This window comes from Carcharhinus amblyrhynchos, chromosome 6, assembly GCF_965287045.1.
Source record: "Carcharhinus amblyrhynchos chromosome 6, sCarAmb.v2.hapA, whole genome shotgun sequence".
NCBI lineage: Eukaryota > Metazoa > Chordata > Chondrichthyes > Carcharhiniformes > Carcharhinidae > Carcharhinus > Carcharhinus amblyrhynchos.
In genome coordinates, this window is record NC_137329.1 from 39,761,526 (window position 1) to 39,778,521 (window position 16,996).

The window sequence follows — 16,996 nt, forward strand, 5'->3', positions numbered from 1 at the left end:
GAAAACACCTCAAAGTACAGCATTGCCTTAAAAATTGGATCATAAGAACATCCTGAGAGGGATGTATCGCATTTAGTAGCCTTGTATAAATGTATCATTAAAAATGAAATTGAACATTGAGGTGCAAGTACTTCATCTCATCTGACCTTTAACTACTGGTGCTGGTGACATTTGGGAATACCAGCGTATAGCTTTGCCTTTTCAGTTTGGCTGTTGGTTCAGAACTTAAGAAATAGCAAATGAGTATTTATTTAGCACCTTAAAATACATCAAAACATCCTACTTGCTGAATTTATACTTTTGGAGTGTATGACAGATTGACATATGCAACACATTATTGGACATGTGCTACAGACTAGAGTTTCCACTCTTAAATCCAGACAAAATGAACAGACAAGTAGGGCAGAATATATGATCATAGTTTCAGTTCAGACATGTCCTTTATTGCCAATAACAAAATAAACTAAAACCTATGTTCTTAAAGAGAATCTTTAATTGTTTTCCGCTTGATTAAGTTGCACTCAGTTTCTTTTTTTTAATAAAACACTGTGGGCGTCCTGTTTATATTTCACCAATTTTGTAACACTCCACACATTAACTGGAGTGACTAGTCCCAAAAGCAAACAGGTGGCAATTCAGTATCAGCTACTGTTTAATGGTTTGGCAATAATCATAATTAACAAGGCTGTTGAGAGCCAACACATAAACTGGCAGGGTTACTTGCAGAACTAAGGCAAAGAAAGGAGGTGGGTAATTTAAAATTATACTTTTGCTTTGAAGGAGCAAGCAGCAGCATGGCTTTTAAACTTTAAAAAGTTGACAACTAGGGTGAGTGTCTCACTTCTTCAGTGATTCAAAAATCTGACCAGTTTTGTATAAATTGAGCCAAAGTGTGACAGAGGAAGGGCTCCCAGCCTCTTAGGCGCGCTGTGTGCCTACGTGCCGGCTAGCCTGGCTCCACACTGCATTTCTCCCGCACACACATCTCTCTATTCCCGTTTCCAATGGCTCTCCTTGTACAACAACCAAAGACTGGCACGGACCAAATTTATCCCGGAATAAGGACAGCACGCATGTGCCGTCAACCCGGATGTAAATCACTTGTCTAGTGCAAGCCTTGGTTGAATTTTGGCATTGTGACCGGGTCCGGACCGAGCTGTGCCAGGTCGGACTGCGTTTAAAATGGGAATAAAGGTAGCACCGGCAGGGGCATCGCGCCACATCAATCCCATGAGTTAAAAATTGGCCAATACAACCATCTGATCAATTGGGGAAAAGCCGGCGGAATTGGGCGAAATAAACCCGGGATAACTGGAATGGAAATAGAACCTGAGGTCGGTGTATTTGGTACTTGGGGGGGGATTTATCTGATGACAACTGTTTCAGGTGATGTAAACTAAACGGGATATTTGGAAGTCCTGGAATAAAAGGCAGATAAAATTCCGAAATACAATATTTCAGAAAACTGAATTGGGGAAATAAAAAAGAACCAAAAATATACAAAGCATTTTTTTTATTTTTGGCAGTTTGAATATGGCAATTTCCTTTCTTTCCCCTGTCTTGCAGATTCTGCCAAACTTTTTCTTCTGAAGTGCTGCCGACTGCAGACAATGTTGCACTGTTATTGTCGACTTCTTTTGTCACTAACAAGGTTTATTGCCAAGTAGATGACAGTTAGCCCCGCTCCACCACAGTCTTCATTCATCCTCGAAGCAACCAGCTCCAACCGTTGTGAAAAATCACAGCAGTGCTCCTTCCCTCTATCCCACATTGACTGAGTCTGTATTTCTCAATGGTGTGAGTTTCCACACATAAACGCCTACGTGTGCTGAAATGATAAACTCACATTCAATCCATCACATTAAGAACAATCCTTGCCCATCCAATTTTGGTTTCGTTAAGTTAGTGGAATGTAAAAATGGTTGGTTTCTTTTTTGAGGGGTTGCAAGAGAGAGCAGCACAACAATGTCTTGACAGCTGGATTTATCTGATGATAACTATTTCAGGTGATGTAGATGATACAAAATACTTTGGAGTTCTGGAGCAAAGGGCAAATGAGATTCCGAAATATTGCACGAAATATGTTTCGATGGATGGGGGAATTGATTCCTTCAGGTATGGTAGACCGTGTTGGAAGTGGGTTATGCAGCTGTATAGATCACAATGATGCTTGAAGGTCTGCCTGACAATGATTCTTTCAAGCTATGTGGAACTGCCATTAAGGAGTCACCTCCATTCCTTGACCACAGAAAAGACTTGGGACTATATGGAGGAGAAAAATGCAAAATCCATCCCTTCCCCATTGCATCATCCAATTGGTTCCAAAATTAATTCAGTGTTTTTATGTTCTGGACTTAAAATTTAAATTCTCTAAATCTTATATTCCTCCTGAACATCATCTTTCAGATGCCTTCTTTCCTTACTGAAAAAAACAAATCACTAGATTATTTTCCTCATAGTTTAAATCCTGAAGATTAGGCGTCAGGTACTGGGCCACCTCTTTTCAATGCTTCCCATGTTTCAATATCTCCTTTGTGTCTCAGTGACTGGAACTGAACATAGTATTCAAGGTGTGTTCTAACCAGCACCTACATAGTTTGCTCATGATTTTCTCTTGACCAGGGGAATTTTACGTTAACTTCACTGCCTTACTTGTGACTAATAAATAAACTTTTTTTTTACTTTTTGTATTCAGCTGTTCTGGCTAAAACATTCAGCATTCTGTGTTGGTTGGATTATTGAGTGTTGGGTTTCGGAAAACTTCTGGGTTACTTTCAACTTTGTCCCTAGTTATTTTAATACCATTCATGGACTATGTGTATTACCCAGTTTTCATTCTAATGTGCATTTCATCTAATAACATCGTGGATTCAAGTCCCACCCCAGAACTTGAGCACAAATCAAGGCTGACACTCTCAGTGCAGTACTGAAGGAGTGCTGCATAGTTAGACGTGATGCAAAGTTAAACTAAGTTCCTGTCTGCCCTCTCAGGCAGACGTAAAAGATCACATGGCACTATTTTGAAGAAGAGTAGGTGAATTGTCCCTGGGGTCCTGGCCATTATTTGTCCTTCAATCAACGCAGCAAAAATATATATAATTTTTACATTGCTGATTGTCATGAGAACATAAGAACATAAGAAATAGGAGCAGGAGTAGGCCATCTCGCCCTTTGAGCCTGCCCTGCCATTCGGTAAGATCATGGCTGACCTGAAGTGGATCAGTTCCACTTTCCCGCTTTCTCCCCATAACCCTTAATTCCCTTGTCTATCAAAAACCTATCTACCTGTGACTTAAATATATTTAGCGAGGTAGCCTCCACCACTTTAATGGGCAGAGAATTCCAGAGATTCACCACGCTTTGAGTGAAGAAGTTCCTCCTTAACTTTGATCTAAACTGCCCCCTCCTTATCTTGAGGCTGTGCCCTCTAGTCCTGCTATCCTTTCTAATAGGGAAGAATCTCTCTACCTGTACCCTATCATCCCCTTCATTATCTTATACGTCTCTATAAGGTCCCCCCTCATCCTTCTAAACTCTAACGAGTACAGACCCAGTCTATTTAGTCTCTCTTCCTAGTCCAACCCTCTCATCTCCAGTATCAGCCTAGTGAATAGGCCTTGTCAGAGTCAATCAGCCTCGTCAGAGCTTGCTATGTGCATAATGACTACTGCAATTCCTATATTACAGCAATGACTGCACTTCAAATGTACCTTGTAGCTGTACAGCGTCTTGGGATGTCTTATAGTTACAAAAGGTGCTATATAAATGAAAGGTTCTCTACTTATCAATCTTACTCAGATTGACCTGGGCAATTATGAAATTTAAGTTTTGAACTTCTATTCAACTGCCCTTTCTAATTTAGTACTATATACAAACTCAACTTGCATTTGATTTCTGAGTCCATGTCTTGATTAAAGTTAGAAACAATAATGATCCCAATGTTGTTTTGCTGAGGCATCCAACTCAATGCTTCTCCCCCATTCCAGCATAACAAGTGCCCATTATTTTCCATCTTTCAGCCAATTTCTTATCCATAGCAAAAATTTACCTTGAATTCCCTCAGGGGACACAGCATTTACCTGTAACTATACAATACCATGGTGGCAGAGTAATTAGCACTAGGGACTCAGGTTCAGTTCCCGGTTTGGGTCACTGTCTGTGTGGAGTTTGCACATTCCCCCCCTGTCTGTGTGGGTTTCCTCTGGGTATTCTGGTTTCTTCCCACAGTCTGAAAGACATGCTAGTTAGGTGCATTGACCTGAACAGGTGTTGGACTGTGATGACTAAGGAAATTTCACAGTAACTTCATTGTAATGTTAATGTAAGCCTTACTTGTGACTAATAGTAAATAAACTTTAAATAAATACATATTTATACTTATTTTGCTGTATTTCAACATGGCTGGAATATCTGAACTGTAGTTGTATTCCTTTGTCTTTGATGTGTAGCTTGAAGTATTTCCTTCTGAGAAAATGGATCTGATTCAGGGATCTGAGTGATCCCAGAAAAAAAAATTGCAAAATATATGGAAACATACAATCGAAAACAAAATCAGGAGTAGACCATTTGGCCCTTTGATCCTGCTCCACAATTAATTATGATCATGGCTGGTCATCAAACATTCAGTACCCTGATCCCACCTTGCTCCCCCCCCATATTCCTTGATCCCTTTACCCCTAAGTAGCCCGATGACCAACATCTAATTCCCCCTTGAAATCACACAATGTTTTGGCCTCAACTTCTTTCTCTGATAATGAATTCCGCATATTCATCATTCTCTGAGTGGAGAAATTTCATCTCACCTCAATCCTAATCCTCAAACTGCAACCCCGAGTTCTGAATTCTCCCACCATCAGGAACATTCTTTCTGAATCTACCCTGTTTAATCCTGTTAGAATCTTATCCCCTCTTACTCTTCTAAACTCCAATTAACATAATTCTAACCAACTTCCTTTCTCCTCATATGACAGTCCTACCATTCCAGGAATCAGCCTGGTAAACTTTCAATGCACTGTATCTACAGCAAGAACATCCTTCCTCAGATAAGGGCACCAAAACTGCACATAATATTGCAGGTGTGGCCTCACCAATGTCATATACAATTGCAGTAAAATATCCCTATTCCTACCCTCAAATTATCTTGCTATAACGGCCAACATACTATTTGCCTTTTTTACTGCCTGATGTACCTGCATGCTTATATTCAGTGGCTGATGCACAAGGACACCAAGGTCTCATTAAGTAGCCACCTCTCTCAATTTACAGCCATTCAAATAATAATCATATTATCGTCACTCATTCTGAAGAGTTCTCTCACAAATAGATTGCCAATTGATCCTCTCTCATTGCACATGACCCAGTCCAAGATGGCCTATTCCCTTGTTGGTTCCTCAACATATTGATCCAGAAAACCATCCTCTATACACTCCGGATATTTCTCCTCTTTTGTTCTGTGACTAATTTGACTCACCCAATCAATATGCAGATTAAAAACACCTATAATTACCCTTTAACACATGCATCTTTGATTTCCTGTCTAATGCTATTCCCAACGTTACCACTACTTTTCTGTGTTCTGTGTAGCACCCACTTGAATGTTTTTTGCTGCTTCGTGTTTCTTAACTCAATCCATGCAGATTCCATATTGTCTGTTCTAATATCTTTCCTCAATATTGTATGAATATCTTTAATCAACAAGACAACTCCATCACATTTGCCTTTCTGTCTGTTCAACCTAAACACTGAATAGCTCTCAATATTTAGTTCCCATCCTTGGTCACTTTGGAGTCATGTCTCTGTAATCCTAACTATATCGTACCCCTTTATCATCTATCTGCACAACTAATTCACCCATTTTATTTTAGTTGTTTTGAGCATTCAGGTTCAAAACCTAAACATTAGCCCTTTTAACCCTTCCAGCTTGTCCAGGTTCCACCTTCCCAGAACTGGTCTCAATGTCCCAGGTATGTGAAACCCTTCACCTCACCATCTTTTCAGTCATATATTCATCCTATATATATCCTGCTGTTTTTACTCTTGACTAGCACATGGCACTGATAGTAATCCTGAAATAACTGCATTTGCAGTTCTGTTTTTCAAATTGCTTCCTCGCTCCCTATATTCTGCTTTTAGGACCTTTTTTAAATCTACGTCATTTGTACCAATGTGTACCATAACAACTGACTGTTCACCACTCCAACCCCCACTTTACCCACTTCATAAATATATTCTATAATCACATAATGATATCTTAACAATAAAGGATGGCACAGTGTTAGCACTGCTGCCTCACTGCCAAGGACCCGGGTTCGATTCCCGCCTTGGGTCACTGTCTGTGTAGAGTTTGCACGTCCTCCCTATGTCTGTGTGGGTTTCCTCCAGGTGCTCCAGTTTCTTCCCTTAGTCCAAAGATGTGCATTGGCCATGCTAAATTCTCCCTCAGTGTACCCAAACGGGTGTCAGAGTGTGGCGACTGAAGGATTTTCACAGCAAGGCCATTGCAGTGTGAACGTAAGCCTACTTGTGACAAATAAATAAACCAATCCAACTATACTCACCAAACAGCTTAGATTACCTTAGGAGATGTAAACTTGCACTCCACTCTTTCTTATTGTCTTTTAACCATCTGGTTCTGCTCTTAGATTCACTTTCTCTTTATTCTTTATCCTCCTATCTTTGTTCCCTAATTGTTATCTTGTTGAGTTGTTTAAGTTTCTGTTATTTAAAGATGGTCCCGAATATCAGTTCTTACCAATCAATCAGCTTACTGCTTTCCTGTACCATCACTCTTGGATTTTTCAAACTGAGCGCGCTGTTGGTGATATAAATAAATATATTTTATTGTCTCATTTTCCTGTTTGAAGTAAGGCCAGGTTCCTTTGTAAGAAATACTGTTTCACATGCAATTCCTCAGAAATTTGACATTGATTTTGAATTGTTTTCATCCAAACCAGTTTTGATTTGATTAGGTTCTGCATGGCACTTTTCTCTTAAAACCAGGCTATGGATCCAACAATATCATCTTAATCCTGATATCTCCTTCTGTTCTTCATGGTGATGATAGAACCACTGCCATTATGATTCAGGTCCATTCCCTCCTGGGCTTATCTCAAAACAAATCTTGCACAGACCACATTGATGCTTAAACAATAATTACTTCAAGCTATGAGTGGAACTGCCACATAAGGTGTCACTTCCATTTCTTTGACTGCAGAAAGGACTTTGGGATTATATGGTATTTTATCAAACACTAAGGTAAGTCAAAATTTAACATTAGAAAGTATGAATTTTATTTGAAGCTGTAATATCAAGTTAAAAGTGTATTGGCATCATAATGGTCTTTCTTGTAAAGCAAACTTCAAATATAAATGGAAGACAAGTAACACTTTCCTTAGCTGTTCCTATTCATATGTAAATCATCTGGGTGTAAGAAAGTAACTTTATCTTTCGTGTGCAGTTAGTATGAGTATGTTACAATGGTAAAGTTTATCATGACTTGACGGGGAATGTAAATATTTTCAGATGTTAGTTACTTCTTACTGATGGATTGTAAAATGAGATTGCAGCGAGATATTTAAAATATACTGTTTTGCTGTTAAGGTCTTTCAGCCTAATGAAATGTGATGGATTTCCGAGGCAAGAAATACGAGCGTGGGAGTAACTGGTCAGATCCTGAGGTGGTGGAGCTGCTGCAGCTTTGGGCTGATGAGTCCGTTCAGATGGAGTTGGAGAGTTGTCTGAGAAACCAACATGTCTTCAACAGGATAGCAGAAGTCTTAAGGGAAAAGGGTATCCACAGGACAGGAGACCAGTGCCGGGAGAAGATCAAAAAAATGAAACTTGAATACAGAAGAATTAAGGATAACAACAAGATTTGTAGGGGAGGGCGGACTTGGAAATTCTTTGAGGTGATGGATAGAGTCTTGTCCAACAGGCCAAATATTTGTTACAGTACTGTGGGTAACACTGTGATAACACAGCAGATTCCACCAGGTGTTCTGGCAGCAGGGGATGGGTACATTCATCATCACCACCACCATCATCTTACTTCTCCTCCACATGGTATTTCTCATTCACACCATCCTCAGGAACTAATGGACATTAAATGTGAAGAAGTGGACTCAGACGAGCACAGCGAGACACCTGAACCACCCCCCTCCATTGTCCTTCAAACTGGGGATGATCATGGGATGGATGGGAGCCTGTTGGAAGGAGGACATCATGATGGGTCACCAACGGCTCGGCTCGATAATCCTACAGAGAATGCCATTTCTCCAACAGGTTGGTACTTAATACCTACCCTTGCCTCCTCATCCCTCTCTCCTCTTGCATTCTGTCTTTCTTTAGTCTTTCTGTATTTTTCTCACTCTCTATCTCACTCTCTATCTGTCTTACTCTCCTTTTATCTCCCTTTCTCTATCACTCCTGACTTCTAACTGGTTGTACTCCGCCCTCTCCACCAACACACATGCCTTCTATCTCTCGCCCTCTTTTCTCTGTCTGGCTCATTCCCTGCTCCTCACCCTCACATTGGGTCTATATTATCCTCTCCTCACTGTTTTCCTCCCAGTATGTCTCATATGCTTCTCCCCTCCTCCCGATCTGCTCATCTGCTTCCCCCTTCCATATCCCTTCCTTATCAGATGGCCTGCCACGTGCCTCCTTCATTTCAGTTCACCTATCCCCTTTCATTTCCTCTTTTCCTCTTTCACTCTAATTTTTTTTCTCCTTTCTTCTCTGTCCCTCCATTCTCTGCTTCACACTCTGTCTGTTCCTGCCCTATTCACTTGCTTTGTGTTTCTTCTTTTATTTCCCACATTCTCTTCTTTAGTTTTCATCCTTTGTTCTTTTTTGTTTCCTTTTCCACCTTTCTATATTGTTCAGTTTTTATTCCAGTGCTGCTTAACATGTTACATTAACCCAATTGACAAATATTTGATTTACTGTCACTTGATGTGAGTTAAATGATGTCCCTGAGATCAGTTCAAAGGGCCTCATTTTCCTTGAGACAATGTGATGGAACAAACTGAGCATAATGTGGATGTAACCAAATTGCGACCTAATACATATTCAGAATTGTTCTAGTTTTGTGTAACACATTCCAAACAACTTTTTCCATCATCATAGCCTCATGATAAGGCTATGAACTGCAAGCCCAATGTTTATATATATACACACCTGGCCCAAATACATCATGCTGCATTTGTCTCTATTGGAAAACATCTGTCCACACTGGCCTCTTTGCCCAATGGGCTTAGTTGCCCATGTAGGCAATTTATTTAATCTAAGGTGCTAACACCCCACATGTCATTGTCAGATAAAAATTGTACATTGTTTCCTCGTTGCTAATAAAGATGATGAAGAGCACATGCACTAACAATGTCTTCTGGGCTATTAGCGCCTGAGCCAGAAGATTGTACGTTTAGGTTCTGTTCCAGAAACCTGAACCGACACAGTCTTTGACATACCCATGCAGTACAAAGGGAATGGGGGTGGGCGGGATTTTCTTGAGAAAGTTCTACGTGTAAAGCAGGCGAAAAATGGGAGGTTTTCTTGCCTGCTTTTTTTTGCAGTGAGGTTGGTGAAAGTGACTCACAGCACTCTGTGCAATGGAGACTGTACTGTGAATCTTGCCAGTAGGGTGGATGGAGTCTCAACACACCTGGGAGGCCAGCTGCTGCGCTGTCAGGGTGCCATTGTACAGATGCCTTGATCTGTCACTCCACCCCCCACAAAGGACATTGCCTGGCACACCCTGACCGACTGATGGCCGCTTTGAACATCAACCCCACCCCCCTCCCCGATCACTGCCTGATTGGCTGGCATGGTGAGCCAGTAAGATCCTGCCTGATGTCTTTCAGATGGGACGTCATGGGTAGGAGGTCCCATAGCATGATTTCTAGAAAGAGCAAGGAAGTTCTCACTGTTTCCCATGCCACGTTTAATCCTTCAAAAATACCAAAAAGCAGATTATTTCATTAATAGCACAGTGCACTGCTTTTTTTGCAGAATCTTGCTGTGCACAAATTGGCTGGTATAGTTTGTACCTTACAACAGTGAATGTACTTGAAAAATAATTCATTGGCTGTAAAGCTTATTGGCGTGTCCTGAGTTTAATATAAATGCAACTCTTTCTTCCATATTCCTTTACAGTAATGACCAGCTGCGCATGTGTCCTATAATTCATAACTACCCTCTGAATCTGCAAAGCAGCTAATTCCCATTATCCAAGCTAAATCTGCCAGTCAATCCCATACCATCTAGCCTTTCTTAGTGAAGTTTAATGTTTACTTATTAGTGTCACAAGTAGGCTTACATTAAGACTGCAGTGAAGTTACTGTGAAAATCGCCTAGTCACCACACTGCCCCACCTGTTCGGATGCACTGAGGGAGAATTCTAGCATAGCCAATGCACCTAGCCATGAACTGTGGAAGGAAACCACAGCAGACACAGTGAGAATGTGCAGATTCCACACAGACAGTGACCCAAGCTGGGAATCAAAACCAGGTCGCAGGTGCTGTGAGGCAGCAGTGCAATCTCTTGTGCACAGTGGTGTGACAATTTACGGAATCATTTTTGAAAAGCAAGGTAGAATTGTGCATTGTCTGCATTGCGCCATCCAGAATACTGCAGTTTCTGCTGAAACCTGGAGTGCTGATGTACATGCATATGTAAGTAGCAGTATAATTTGGTGTGTCTATTTTATCCATTTATAGGATTTCACCTGTTGACTTGAGGTGTCAGTGGCCTATGCAACTATGTGTACGCAGGGTCTTCAGTGTGCTGTGATATTTTGGCATGCATAGTTAGGGCGTTATGTTAGCTGTGCTTCTTTCTCCATTGTTGAGCCACCATCAAAGATGGACTCAATAGTTGTACAATTTTTTATTTGGTTGTTCTCTAGTGGAATTTTTGCTGCTAGAAGACAAGTGCAACAACAAGATCCAAGTGTACAAAGGGCAAGCATGTGCTTTATACAATTTTTAAACTTTCCACAGTAAAGGCATGTTGGCACAGTGGTTAGAACATAAGAACATAAGAAATAGGAGCAGGAGTAGGCCATCGAGCCCCTCGAGCCTGCCCCGCCATTCAATAAGATCATGGCTGATCTGTCGTGGCTCAGTTCCACATTCCCGCCCTCTCCCCATAACCCTTAATCCCCTTGCCTATCAAAAACCTATCAACCCGCGTCTTAAAAATATTGAGCGAGGCAGCCTCTACCACTTCAACAGGCAGAGAATTCCAGAGATTCACCACCCTTTGAGTGAAGAAGTTCCTCCTCAACTCCGTTCTAAACCGCCCCCCCTTTATCCTGAGGCTGTGCCCTCTAGTCCTACTGTCCTTTCTGAGCGGGAAGAGCCTCTCCACCTCTATCCTATCCATCCCATTCATCATCTTATACGTCTCAATGAGATCTCCCCTCATTCTTCTAAACTCTAATGAGTACAAGCCTAGCTTATTCAGCCTCTCCTCATAGTTCAACCCCATCAACTCCAGTATCAGCCTAGTAAACCTCCTCTGCACTCCCTCCAAGGCCAAAATATCCTTGCGTAAGTGTGGCGACCAAAACTGCACACAGTACTCCAGCTGCGGCCTCACCAGTGTCCTGTACAGCTGCAGCAAGACCTCCTTACTTTTATATTCAATCCCCCTCGCTATGAAGGCCAGCATCCCATTTGCCTTCCTGACCACCTGCTGCACCTGCAGGCTGGGTTTTTGCGACTCATGCACAAGGACCCCGAGGTCCCTCTGCAACGTCGCATGCTGCAGTTTTTCGCCATGTGAGTAATAGTCCTTCCTACCATTATTCCTACCAAAGTGGACAACCTCACACTTGCCAACATTAAATTCCATTTGCCAGTTCCTGGCCCATTCGCCCAGCCTATCTAGATCCTTCTGCAGACTCTCCACACCCTCCGCACAATTTGCCGTTCCACCAATCTTGGTGTCATCAGCAAATTTCGACACCATACACTCGGTTCCCTCCTCCAGATCATCTGTATAAATGGTGAATAGCTGAGGCCCCAGCACTGACCCCTGGGGCACTCCACTAGTCACCAACCACCAATCCGAATAGCACCCATAGATCCCTACTCTCTGCCTCCTATTTGACAGCCAAATAGCACTGCTGCGTCACAGCACCAGTGACCCAGGTTCAATTCCGGCCTCGGGCCACTGTTTGTGTGGAGTTTGTATGTTCTCCCAGTGTGTGTATGGGTTTCTTCCGGATGCTCCGGTTTCCTTCCACAGTCCAAAGATGTGAGGATCAGGTTGATTGGCCATGCTAAATCGACCCTAGTGTCAGGGGATTAGCAGGCTAAATATGTGAAGTTATGGGAATAGGGTCTGGGTAGGATTGTGGTCGGTACAGACTCAATGGGCCAAATGGCCTCCTTCTGAACTGCAGGGATTCTAACTGTGAATTAAAGCACACAAGAAGTTAAATAAAAAATAAGTCTCAATAGTGAGCAGCTGGTTTGATTTGGTGTGACAAACCTACAGGACTCTACACTTACTGCGCCTAATGTGATGTCATACCCAACTTCTGCAATATTTCATAAAAACTCCAGAGGGCAGGCGTGCAAAATCCAGATTTTGCATAGATCTGAGCAATGAAAGTGGGTTTACCCGAGGCTAACTATCCTCAATCTTTACACACCGGTTTTGTGATTTTCTAACATAGACTATACCTTTCTCTTTTAAACTAAACACTTTGTAATTTTTTGAAAGATTTTATGTAAACTTTTCCTGCAATCAAATTGGTTGCTTCAACCAAAATACAAAACCCTAGCATTTCGAAACCAGTATCAAAGCCATTACTGATTGTTTTGTCCCGTGACACTGAAAATAATTGAAAGCAAAAGGGAGAAAGTCCGGTGAAGTAAAGAACAAAGGAGCAGTTCTGTTTGAAAATTATCGTTCAGTTTGAAGGTAGGGCAGAATCATTGTAGCAGAGCCCAGCCAAATGGGAGCTTAACAGAGATGTTGAATTTAGAGTTTTAGTGCTGCAAAAAAAAAGGAAGTGGGCAAAATCATTGTGTAATGTATAGGCTATAAAACACAGTGTTTGTAGCATTGACAGCTCGGGAATCAAATGCCCTTGTGACTTGAGGTGTTAATCAGTAAATTGGTGGCTACTTAGCATATTGTACTTTACCCTATATATACATCACGGATTGTAGCTTTCTGCACTTGCTGAAGATTGTATTACTGGCAGGTTCTAAAAATTAAGCACGGACCTATTCTAAGGTAGGAGCCAAGATTTTCTTTATTAGTGAGGAATTTGACCCAAGAACATTAACTAAGTTACTATTTAGTCTTCATGTTTAGCATTGCTTTTTGTTGTACAGATTTTTTTTTCTGATTGGTACAATGTTAAGAAATATTACATCAATACTCCAGGGACAGAGTGCATAGTAGGCAAGCAACCGGGGTTTCAAAGTATACTTCTCTCCACTGGCCAAAAAAGATTTTGATTTTCTTCCGATCCAATGGAATTGTAAAAAAAGAAACTAGAGTTTACACAGAGTGCTTTTCAAGATTTCTGCATAGCCCAAAATGTTTTATAATCAATTAAGATCTTTTTGAAGTGTTGTCACTTGTGGCGGAAACATGGTGGCCAGTTTGCACACAGCAGTGTCCTACAATCTGTGACCGTCTGCTTTATTGGGTGAGGGATAATTAGCTCGAACTATGACAGCCTCTCTGTTCTTTGATGTTTTTCTTGTATCTGAGGGAACAATAGGGCCTCACGTAGAAGAGTTTAATATCTCATCCAAAAGACAACACTGCTAACACAGCAACACTCCCTTAGTTTCGTAGAACAGAATCCCCACAATGCAGAAGGAGGCCAGTCGGCCCATCGAGTTGCACTGACAACAGTTTCACCCAGGCCCAATCCCCATAAGCCCCATTTTTACTCCCATTAATCCCCCTGACACTAAGGGACATTTAGTGGAAACTGGAGCACCAGATGAAACCCACACGGACATGGGAGGATGTGCAAACTCCACATTGTCAGTGACCCAAGGCCAGAATTGAACCCAGGTCCCTGGCGCAGTGAGGCAGCAGTGCTAACCACTGTGCCACCGAACTACCCTAGAACTTTATTTTGCTTTTTTTAATTTCTTCATTCAAGAGATGTGTGTCTTGCTGGCAAAGCTGTCATTTATTGCTCATTCCTCATGATGAATTGTGGCAGTCTGTGTTCTCAGAGTATTTCTAAAATGATTTTTGGTAGAGAGTTACAGATTTTATCCCAGGGACTGTGAAGAAATGGTGATATATTTCTAAGTTAGGGTGGTGTGTGACTTGGAGAGGAAGTTCGAGGTGGGTGATATTCTCGTGCAATTGCTCGCCTTGTCCTCCTAGGTGGTAGAGGTCATGTGTTTGGGAGGATAGGCAGCCTAGATTTTGTGCACTGATCCTTTAGTCAAACTTGAACCAACAACTGCTTAATTCAGGCAAGAGTGCTACTAGCAAGCCCATGCTGGCACGCAAGTTCTGTCTTGAATAATTCCTTTAAATTTTGATACTTGCTCGTCGTGGCCACAATGTTTTAAGTGAGTACATTTCTCTCTGCTTTGGCAGACTTTCAAATTCAGTTGGTGTGGATATGAATTATAGTGCGACTCAGCCAGGGAAATGTTTGACCTTCGACACAGATTAAGCAACTATCACTGAACTAGTAATCTACAGGCCTAGCTAATGCTCTGGGGACTTGATCCCTTCATAGCAGCTGGTACAATTTAAATTCAGTTCATAAATCTGAAACTTAAAGCCAGCCTCGGTAATGGTGACCATGAAACTATCATTGATTGCTGTTTTTTCAAAAAAAAACTCAACTAGTTTATTAATGCCCTTTAGGGAAAGAAATTTGCTGTCGTTTCCTGCTCTGGCTTACATGTGACTCCAGATCCATAACAATGTGGTTGATTCTTAACTGCTCTCTGAAATGGCCTAGCAAATCATTGATTTCAAGGACAATCAGGGGTGGCAACAAATGCTGGCCTTGCCAGTGATGCCCACATACCATGAAGAAAACAAAGGAAAGAAATCATCTCGTTGTTCAGGCATATTACATTGACCAAAAGCTTTAAGGAATTTGCATTTTCTTCTAGATCAATATCAGTAAAAATTAACATTTCACTGAACTTCAACTATTTATCAATGTGATAAAAGTGAAAAATCACTGTGGCCTGTTCAGTACCGATACCAAACTATAGTCTGCAGCTCTGAGTGTGTCTGCTGCCGGTATCTAGCGACGGGAAACTGTGTAAAATATCACTTCTGTGTTTTAGCAGAAAGTTGTTTTCATGGTTATTGAAAGGCTCATGTCTCTTAAGATGGAAAACACGCATGTAAGATGCAGCTGTTTGTTACTCGGTAACATTGCATTTTTAATGATCAAAGTTGAGTAATAAATAGGCTTTACCAGAGAATTAACAGGCTTATCCAATGAGTAAGTGAGAAATACAAAACAGGGAGACCCCAGTTTCGGGTTCCTGGTCTGTCCAGAGTTGATCAATTTCAGCCAAGGTGCTGGCAAGAATATTCAAATGCTTGGGTTAAGAAAGGTAAAACCCTTGGAATGTTTCTATTCCTGGTTTGCTATGTATCAACCCCACTCGAGGTTGGACTTGTTTACGATGACCACTGCCATCCCCATTCAACCCTGAAAATTAGACAAGTCATGCTCATTTGGACAAAGCGCAGGAATTTTACCATAGAAAGTCATGAACAGCTATTGACAGAGGGAAAACTAAAATCCTTGAGTCCTGAATCAAGTTTTATTGGTTAGTTTTGTCCCTTCCATTGGTTTTAAGTTTCAGGACCCACACCCAGTTGTCTGACAAAGGATCATCCAGACTTGAAACGTTGACTGTATTCTGTCCACACAGATGCTGTCAGACCTGCTGAGATTTTCCAGCATTTTCTGTTTTTCTTTCAGATTCCAGCATCTGAAGTAGTTTGCTTTTATCTTGATTATTTCAATCCCTTTTGTGAACACTCTGGGGGCTTGGCGAGCCAGTAAGATCAGGACAGAGGTGAATCATTAAGTTTGTACCCAGTCTTTCGTCTCTTGCGATGTTATTCGCACTGATTTGCTGGTGAAATCAGCTTACAGGCGCAGAGCCAATTTCAATATTCATTAGTTAATTTAAATATAATGAGTTAGTCATTAATTATTCATTTCAATATAGTTAGTGAGTCCCAGACACTATTGCATCTACCTGCCTACTCGCCGGTCAAGGTCCTAACCAGCACGGATCATGTATGGTTCCCACCAATGGAGGCCAGACGCGATGGCCTTGCCAGTGAAACCGGAGGCCATTGAAGCTCCGTGGATGGTCAGGGGCGAGGCTAGGCATTGCCACTTGGCACTGCCAACCCAGTACCCTGCAGTGCCAGTATGGAACTCTGGCAATGTTAGTCTGGCAAATTGGTACTCCCAGTGGGCACCGGGCATTGTCAGAGTGACTAAAAGGGGCGGGCCTGCAATGGGGACATGGCCATGATCAGATGAGGTGGGGGTGGGAGCTCCATGGTGTGGGACAAAGGGGGTACTCTGCATTGGGAGGACTATTTGGTTGGGCTGGTGATCGGGAGTGGCGGTGATTGGTGATGTCCAGGGCAGAGATTGGAGTGGTAGTGGGTTGGGGATTAGGTTAATGTTCAGGGTGGCAGTTGGAGTGGGAGGGGGCGATGTCCGGGGCATTGAAAGGGGGGGGGGGGAATGGAATCAGCGAAGTCCAAGGTGGCAATCAGAAGTGGCTGTGCAGGTCAGTGATCGGTGAGGGTTTGGGGGAAGGGGCAGTGTCCATGGTGGTGACAGGGCACTAGGAATTCACCTGCACAGTGGTGTCCTTAGAGCTCAGCAGACAGCTTCTGGCTGAGAATAGGCTCTGCCACACCCCCTACCGGCGAGAATCACATCTGCTTTCTTTTTTTATCCAAGTATCGTAAGATTGAGATTAGGAGCTCACCCAAAAAAAT

At 42.0% G+C, this 16,996-nt stretch overlaps 1 protein-coding gene across 2 annotated transcripts in view; it reads left to right on the top strand.

The window, feature by feature from the left end:
- Positions 1-1,142: 1,142 nt before the first annotated feature.
- Positions 1,143-16,996, top strand: part of accs (1-aminocyclopropane-1-carboxylate synthase homolog (Arabidopsis)(non-functional)) — a 59,436-nt gene continuing 43,582 nt past the window's right edge. For both annotated transcript variants that reach the window (XM_080190270.1, XM_080190271.1), the window contains exons 1-2: positions 1,143-1,334; positions 7,600-8,280. In XM_080190270.1, coding sequence (XP_080046396.1) covers positions 7,623-8,280 — 658 coding nt within the window. In that variant the 5' untranslated portion in view covers positions 1,143-1,334; positions 7,600-7,622. The remainder of the gene's footprint in view (positions 1,335-7,599; positions 8,281-16,996) is intronic.